Here is a 9,064-nt window from a genome sequence, read left to right on the forward strand (position 1 = left end):
GTGACGGTTTCTTGTGTGCATTGTAAATACATTGAAATCATTGATAGGCTGTTGGCAAGTGCTATGGGTGAGTATGTTCTCGAAAGACTAGATCTGCCTCCCTGCCTCCACATCAGGCTGAAGGGCATTAACTGGATTATTTCCTCAAATATGTGTGGACATGAAGGCAGCATCTAAAAAGCCTGTTGAATAACTGGCTGCTATATTTCTACAGGAATCTGGGATGGACAAACCATACGAGCATCATGCTGTAATGCAGTGAAGGTTCCGAGTCATGTGAGAGAGGTGCATTCTTAATGCACCAACATGATGCCAAAAAGGTGTTGGTGATAGACAGAGTAAACATCACTGATGAGGGACAAAGGTTTAAAAAATGACACCGTTTTCTGCTTAGCAGGTAATTTCACGAATTTATCTAAATGTTATTTGTCATTTTATATCTGTAACTAGAACACAGGACAGTGTTTGTATTTAATGGGTAGTTGCAAAAGCACAAAACGTGAACCACTTCAACGTGAAACATCATTAAGTCCTCACCACTTGGTTTTTTCCCCCCTCGCAGGCGGGTGAGAACATCCTCCCCATCTGAACATGAAACACAATATGTTCAACTGTGTCTTTGAACGGGAAGCTCATCTGAAGATGGCGATAGCATTGTGATCGGTGGATGAGCAGAGGAGCATTTCTTCATTGCAATCTTGAGCTTATCCTCTAGATGTCACCAGAAATTACAGACTTAAGTAAAGCTACACACCAATCAAACACCGTGGAACGACATTTAGCAAGTCTATATGTAGGGATTTCGATCACATGGCATGGCTAAATAAATGTGAAATAATAATAAAAGTATAATTCTATCAACAACTGTATTACCTATATTGTCATTTTATAATCACCACTCAATTCTGAAATATGGAGGATAGACAGAGAGACAGCAGTGTTCATAATTTTATTTTGTGGTACCTCGACCCATCAAAGCTTTCTTTGTGTTTCTCTCTGGTCTCAACATGATTAAATAACATTTTGGTCCAAACAGCGCCACCAAGAGGCCAAAACTGGAGGCCAGGATGGCAAATACCTCCACTGCATCTGCATATTTGCCTGGAGAGTTGATGTAAGCAGGGACAAAGGCCACCCACACTGCACAGAAGATCAACATGCTGAAAGTGATGAGTTTGGCCTCATTGAAACTGTCTGGAAGATTCCTTGCTAGAAAAGCTAACAAACAACTGAGGACAGCCAGTAAACCAATATAACCAAGTAAAACTGCAAAACCAACTGTGGACCCAACTGCACACTCATAAACTATCTTGTCACTGTGATACTGGGTGTTTTTATGAGGCACTGGTGAAGCAGAGACTAGCCAGGCAGTGCAGATCGCTGCTTGAACAGAAGTCAGAACCAGAACTGTCCCTCTCTGCTGCACAGCACCAAACCACTTGAGACTGGACTCACCTCCTGGTTTAGAGGCCCTGAACACAGCCAGAACCACCATGGTTTTCACCAGGATACATGAGACACAAAGCACAAAGCTGATGCCAAATGCTGCATGTCTTAGTTGACAAGTCCATAATCTGGGTCGTCCAATGAAGAGCAATGAGCAGAGGAAACAGAATTTAAGTGACACCAAAAGAAGAAAACTAAGTTCTGAATTGTTGGCACGAACTATAGGTGTGCTGTGATGGTGGATGAAGATGCTCAGAACAACAACACAGATAAATGTGCCCAACAATGAGGTGGTTGTCAAGCAGATACCCAGAGGCTCATGGTAGGAGAGAAACTCTGTTTTCTTAGGAACACAGTGGTCACGCTGGGGGCTGGACCAGAAATCTTCTGGACAACTGGTGCACTCCATGGAGTCTGAGAAAAGAGGGAAAGTGATGAGATACATGTTTATACAACATCTGTGAACTGGGATGTTTAAAACTTTACACTCACCAGTTGTATTGCTGATCTTTCCCTCAGAACAAGGGACACAGTCAAAACAACACTCAGGTTCCCCCTTCTTTCTGGCCATGCGGGTACCTGGAGGACAACTCTCACTGCACACTGACCGAGGAGGCTGTGTGGAGAAAAATCAGTTTGTTATTGTATCTTATGCGGGCTCAACCATACTTATTCATGTTGTGTGTTTACAGAACATGAACCCAGAAATTTGGTTGCATGTCTGTGATCATGTGGAGATGGTGGTGCTTCTACATGATTTTTCTCTGGTTGTGGAACTGAACAGTGCCCCCTCCAGGTCCAGGTGTTGATGGCGAGTTGAGTGCAGAGGGTGCTGACCCAGCTTTTTAACTGACCTCACACCTGCAATGATTTTAATTCAAAAGTCAAGTTCTATCAGCACCTTCGGGCAGTTTTGAGCTCCAAAAAAAAAAAAACATTCAAGCAGGATCAATGTTTTTGTGTTTCTATCTGAAAGAGGAAGAGAAAGTACTTCACCATTCTTCAGAGTCAACAAATATGAACAAAGGAGCTGCCCAACACCAAAACTGGACATGTTGTTTTCACAGAAATGGCTGGCCTGTGGGACTTGTGAACACATTTCTTGTTAGTTTAGTTTAGTTTATTAGTTTAGTTGACAGTGACCACGTAAAGAACCAGGTCTATACCAGAGTTAGCTGAATAGCTAATTTGCACCTGTGGTCCCTGGACAGGTAGTTAAAAGACAGTAAAAGACATACTAAACATTACAGACAATACCAGTAACAAGACAACAGCAACAACAACATTACAGAAAAAAACATCATACAAAACACATAATAAATGTGTTGTTCTATATACAAGATCATTGATCACATGATTGATTCTCTTTCAACAATGTCTTCATTAGTGACAACGAGGCTTCCAAAGCAAACGTCAGGTCAGTAAAAAAAAAGACTGTGAAAGTGTTACTGAGACCTATCTCCGATATAGTTGTCCTGGGGGGTTGTGTGTTCAGACCATAACAAACCTCTGTGGACTGGAAAATATGAATCTGCCCCAATAAAATAATAATATAATACAATTATGAAGTTACCTGTTTGGATTCAAAGTTCCAGAAGATTTTGTCTTCATCCAGTGTGAGTTCTTCACCTTTGAAGGCTGACCTCTTAACCTCACCCACTCTCTGAACTTTAGTTGTTTCATCAGGGAGCCACACCCAGTTCATGATGTCATATATTGGTAAGGCGTCACCGTTCTCATCAAATGATACTTGATCACCAAATGTTGTGGTGAAGTTGACTTTTTCCAAGTAATGCACAAGCTTTAGATATGAGAGTCAGTCATAAAAGGAAAACAAGAAAGACAATTACAATAAGTTCAGTTTGTCTCAGCTGACCAACAGATTCACAATGTTCTCATATAACATTTGCATGGTGACTTATAAGGAATTTAAAGAGTTGACAGGATTCCCCAAAGTAAAAGTATATTTCTTTTTCCTTGAAGAAGGTGAGAGAGAAAAGATTTGTCTCTCATCTTCTGTTCAGGAATTTTTGGGCGTGTCTAAAATGATGACTCCATGATGCACAGGAGCCATAGTTTCATAACTCCTCCTCAAATGCAATGCTGCAACCCACACCTTCATGTCAGCAGTTTATGGTTTACTTTAAAATGTCTTTTCTCAATGCTAAAACAAAGAAAAGCTGTCACTTTATTTAAAGTTTCTGAAGATGAGGAAATAAAGTATAAAAGAACAGAAAGAATTTGAGTCTCCTGCTGTCAGGCAGCAGGCACTGCATTTAATTGAGTAGACCATAATTTGTGTAGCAGCCAGCAGACATGGACTCATAGAGGCTTTAGGTGCGACCAAAGCAGGTGATTGTTGCTTTTTGAAGTGTGTTGAACAGGAACTTTAATATGATTGTGTACAGGACAGAGACCTGATCAAGGCACTGAAGGGAGAGCAACATGGAGGGGTTGAGTCCAAGGTAAACCTGATTGGAGACCTTATATACCCAACCTGCAAGGACAGGTTTGGTGAAGTAATCTCCAAAAAGAGGACTGCCCTAAGAGAGAAAGGGAGGAGGGAAAAGGAAATCACCCAGCTAGTGCAAAGGTGCGGACAACTCTGCAAGAACTGGGGGAAGGCAACACATGCAAAGAATAAGGGTCTGAAAGCCCTGTAGGAAGGAGGTCAGGCAAAGGTTAGCCAGGCTTAGCAGAGCTGAATGCATCCGCAAGCACACCAAACGGAAGCAAAAAGAGTGAGACAGCTTCTTCAAGGATCTCTTCATGCACGCCTTAATACTGCTGGAGGAGTGGGAAGCTTGAAACCACCAGGGAGCAACTGCAACAGCATGTCAAAAGGCAGTACAGCGATCCGATAAGGGATGCCTGGCTAGGAACTCCAGGGTATGTGCCTGCACTGCCGACTGAGTTCAATATCAGATGCCCCAAGCTCAGTGAAGTCAGGCAACTCGTGAAGGCAAGGTCCCCAGTCCCCAATGAAGTCCCCTACAAGCTCTACAAGAACTGCCCCAAGGTACTAGAGCTGCTATGATACCTAATGAGAACTGCCTGGAAAAAGCAACACATCCCATCAGAGTAGCAAAGAACAGTAGTCTTCATCCCCAAGAAAGCGAACTCCAAAGACATCGGCTATTTCAGAAACATCTATCTTCTCAGTACTGGCCAGAAGGATGGTCAGCGTCTTGTTAGACAATGGCTGCATTGACACCAGCTGCCAGAAGGCAGGAGTACCAGGCTTCCCAGGGTGGTTTGCGCACACTATGATTTGGGACCAGATCCAGAAGGCCAAGCAGGAAAAGAAAGACCTGCATGTCATCTGGCTCGCTCTTGCCAACACATATGGGCCAGTACCACACCAGCTGATCACTTATGTCATGGGGTTGTTCCACATACCCTCCTGCATCAAAAACCTGGTGGCATGTTACTTCAGTGACCTGCAGATGTGCTTTGCCATTCAAGTTTTCACCACCGGGTATACCACCTATACCAGTATTATTAATTACTATAAATGTGTGAACACAGAAGTACCTTGAAATAAAAATCTAGAAATCAACTGGAGGATAAACATTATGTTTTGATCATTTCCATAAAAACATTTTATCTTACGTCACATCACGTTACCATTATTTACTTCCACTCCATTATCTCTTAACTTTATGAGGAAAGTGCAATGTTTTTATTCATTAATCAAAATGTCTTACACTGTTAATATTACTATTATTTATTATTTATTATTTTTCTATTATTTAACCAGGTAAAAAACTCATTGAGATTCAAAACCTCTTTTAATAATATAAAGTATTAAGTGAAATGAAGAGTTGAGTGTAAACTGATATCTCACCTGCCATGGCTCCAGTCTTTCTAAATGAGCGCAGGTGTTGTTGCTGAAAGGGCCTCGCCCTGGCTCACACTGCAGCATGTCATCAAGAGCATATGCCAGAGCATACACAGCCTTATACACATTATACTCTGGTCTGAGGTTTGAAACATCCACCAATTCATTCTCCACATTCTCTATAACTTCCTGTCCAGTACATAATTCTCCTCCAGCTTCCACCCAACCTGCTGGAGGTGGTGCAAATCTACACTGAAATGTGTGTTCCCAAAATTGATTCACCTGAAAGATAATTATTTTGTGTATTAAAGCCAGTATATTACTCTTACAAATACCAAGTCAGAGGAAAACTCTCACCATGCTGTTTCCATCTGTGTTGTTGTGATGTAGATCAGGACGTGTTTGTAACAGGAAGTCTCTGAGTCCTGGTATTTCTCCTCGACGGATGACGATGCCCAGTGTTCCACCCAGGTACGGCATGAAGTGGGGAGTCTGGAACACATCAATTGATGACCAAACTTCACTGGCAATCCACTGCAGGCCTGTCACATTCTGCCTCACCACCTGTAAATTGCATTATGACAAGTTCATAAATTCACACTTTCATAATAGGAAAGTAAAATGTAGTTTCCACAGTTGATGTCTTTCATGAACCTGTGTTGTATTACAGACAAATTTGATTTTTTCCTGGTAAAAAATCTTAATCTAAAACCCTCCTAACAAAAGTTGTAACTATTTAAAGGTCTTTTTCAAAGGCGAAAAGGTTTTTGGTACTCTTTAAGGACTGACCTCTTTCATGAAGTTAATCGTGCGACTCTTATGTGCAAACACAATCACCACTCGAGCTGTTGATTTCCTCATCACATCCACTATTCTCCTCACTTCAGCAGAATTGTCATCATTAGGCAACATCTCTGTGTAAGCCAGACAACCTCCACCAGCTGGACCCAGATCAGAGTGAAAGGATCGGGCAGCATGGAATCCATAATCATCATCACTGATGAGCAGACCTGCCCAAGTCCAACCAAAGTGTTTTAGAATCTGAATCATAGCATTCACCTATGTGGATACAGAGCAGAGGGATTAGTGTACAGGCTGGAATCATCTTTACTAGAAATCCTGCTTAACAGGTTCCTCAACGACACCATACAACTCTGTCAATGAAACATATAACATGTCTGGTGACACACTCTTTTTTTTTTTTTTTAGATAGATTTTCACCTGAAAAGCATCACTTGGGATCGTCCTAAAGAAAGATTGGAACTTTTGTCTGTCAGTCAGGCAGGAACATGTGGCAAAATAACTCACCTGCAAAACAATACAGACCACATATTCTAAAATAAAAGTGTTTTGTTTTTTTCTTAAAACATTTAAAGGTAAACTGGTCAACTGTTAATTTTATGCATTTAAGATAATGAATGAAATTATATTTAAATTTACTTTACATAATTTTATCACAATAATGATTCAGTTGAAGGACTTTAAAACTTACCAGAGGTGTTCTGTACAAACCTAAGACAGTAGAAATGGCTATAGAATTCGAAGAGGTTGTATCTCCCACAATCCCTAGGACTGGAGGAGTTCCTACACAGTTCTCCTCTAAGGTAACTTGCTCTTCTTGACCACTGACTAACGTCAGTGCTGCAGGAAATCCAATTCGTAGTTGAAAGCAGTTATCATACAGACTGTATCCCAGAGTCACATTAGGCAGCAGGTTGGACTTTTTGTTGATCTCATCAATAGCAAAGGCCATGGTCTGAGCCTGTCTGAATCCTACAATATCAAAACTAAGAATATAATACACATTTTATTTCAAAATATGTTATGCAGTCTGTAGAGTTAGATACCTACAGATACTGTCAGACTCACCCATAGCAGGGAGGCAGCTGTGGCTTTGAGGTAAAAGTCACATCAAGATCATCAGTAAAGAAGTTGATTGCAAAAAGTCCACCAAGAATCACATCTCCAGTTTTGTGCATTCCATTTAAATGAAACTGTTCCTGTAACTGACAAGAGGAGGAATAAAGAGAGGAAGACATAGCAGAGAATAAGCAGGAATACAACATCATCAGTAAGAGCAAGTTGTTGTTCAAAAATGTCCTCATGACTTTGCTCTGGTTCATCTCTTTACTGAGTTCAGTCCTTTAACTACATCATCTTTTTATTGACTTATGACAATGTTTATTCTTGCACATCACCTATCAGGGCAGAATCGCACGCTTTAGGGGCAGGTCCTCAGTAACGTCATGCGTCATTTAAATGTAGTTTTGTCATTTATGTTTTACTTGTTGATATGTACTTAGTTTACATCAGTGTGTTTGTAGCTGTATAATATTTTCAAAAAATATGTTTTGTAAATTATTGAAACTAATTAATATAATGAATCAAGAAGTGTGTCTGAGAACAGGTTGTCCATATTTTTATAAATCTAAACTGCATCATTTCTGTTATTACTTGGCAAACTAAGTTGGAACTTACTGTGATTACAGTAAGTTATGTTATTGGACAGCTATGTTTTTGTTTGCAATAAACTAATACGTTGGCTCCTCTCAACAATTTAAGCACAGTTTCCAGTTGTAATAAGGACTTATCCTCTTTAATGTGGATCACTGTGCATCATCTTTCAACTGGAAGGTTGTGGGTTAGATCCCTGGTTTCACTACTCTACGTGACTCACATATACAGGAAATCTGAATTAGTTTGTCCATCTTCTCATAACATACATCATAATTATGAGACAAAAACAAGTGTTCCTCATCCAAGCAAAAATATATGTATGTAAATTCAGATATTGTTGTCTATGTACAGTGCCTTGAGATAATGTATGGTGTGATTCGGCGTTATACAAATAAATTAGAATTGAGTGAAATTAAATTGAATTTCTTCACATGTGTTATTTCTGAATCATTGTGTATCCTTACACAGTTTATATCAAAATGCATTTCAGTTTGGTGATGCCTACAGCTGAATAAACAACAAACCAAACATACACTGCTAATACACTACAGCCTCCACATCAGGTCAACTGGATCATTTCATCAAGTATGTAAGTAAGTAAGTAGAGCTTTATTTGTATAGCACCTTTATAAACATCAATTTACAATTGCTTTCACATACATAAATAAAAAATACACCAAAAAGGAACAAAAGCAAAGAGATTAAAGGATAAACAGATAAAAAGACAATAAAAATAATCTAAAAAATTAGTTTTATGAAGAGATTTAAAAGATGACAATGAATTAGAAAGCTTTATCTCTGTGGGCAGGCCGTTCCAAAGCCGAAGCGTTCTGACGGAGTAAGGGGGGTCACTCCTGGTTTTGAGCCTCAGCCTCGGAACAGTTAAGAGAAACCCGCCCACGGATCTAAGGCTGCGAACTGGCTCATATGGGGTCAGCATGTCAGTGATGTATTCAGGGCTAGACCTTGACGAGCCTTAAAAATGATCAGTAAAATCTTAAAGGCCACATAGACCGGAAGCTCCAATTAACGCTGCGTTTGTGTGTGTGTATCTGCGTCATTACTTCGTTTATGAAACCCTAAAGCTTCAGAACAACAGTTCAGCCACTGCTGAGAAAATAGTGTTGTATTGTTTTCCTGGGCTCTGCAAAGCGGATCGGCACTTCCTTAATTTGATGTCGTCATCAGAAATCCTCACCACTCCTCTCACCACCGTAGCGCCTCCTGGTGCGGCACTAGTCCGGGCACATCCGGTTGCGTACATTCAACCGAAGAAGAAGAAGAACTACTCTTGTTGTAGCTGCTGAGATGCAGAGCATC

General features: G+C 40.4%; 1 protein-coding gene across 1 annotated transcript; it reads right to left on the bottom strand.

Moving 5' to 3' along the window:
- Positions 1-398: 398 nt before the first annotated feature.
- On the bottom strand, positions 399-7,223 carry LOC122773094 (extracellular calcium-sensing receptor-like). Its single transcript, XM_044031489.1, has 9 exons — positions 7,157-7,223; positions 6,780-7,060; positions 6,509-6,595; positions 6,077-6,346; positions 5,645-5,851; positions 5,294-5,569; positions 3,020-3,247; positions 1,939-2,062; positions 399-1,860 (listed from the first exon to the last, which is right to left on the bottom strand). The coding sequence occupies exons 1-9, from the start codon at positions 7,158-7,160 to the stop codon at positions 950-952; spliced, it is 2,388 nt and encodes a 795-aa protein (XP_043887424.1). The 5' UTR covers positions 7,161-7,223; the 3' UTR covers positions 399-949.
- Between the last annotated feature and the right edge of the window lie 1,841 nt (positions 7,224-9,064).

The sequence above is a fragment of the Solea senegalensis genome, linkage group LG8, assembly GCF_019176455.1.
Source record: "Solea senegalensis isolate Sse05_10M linkage group LG8, IFAPA_SoseM_1, whole genome shotgun sequence".
Taxonomy (NCBI): Eukaryota; Metazoa; Chordata; class Actinopteri; order Pleuronectiformes; family Soleidae; genus Solea; species Solea senegalensis.

Bases quoted from the DNA above. Each gene is read 5' to 3' on its own strand.
- LOC122773094 (XM_044031489.1), bottom strand. The intron at 5,570-5,644 runs GTGAGAGTTTTC...ATTATCTTTCAG, and splicing joins ACACAGATGGAAACAGCATG to GTGAATCAATTTTGGGAACA. The intron at 3,248-5,293 runs GTGAGATATCAG...TCATATCTAAAG, and splicing joins AAAGACTGGAGCCATGGCAG to CTTGTGCATTACTTGGAAAA.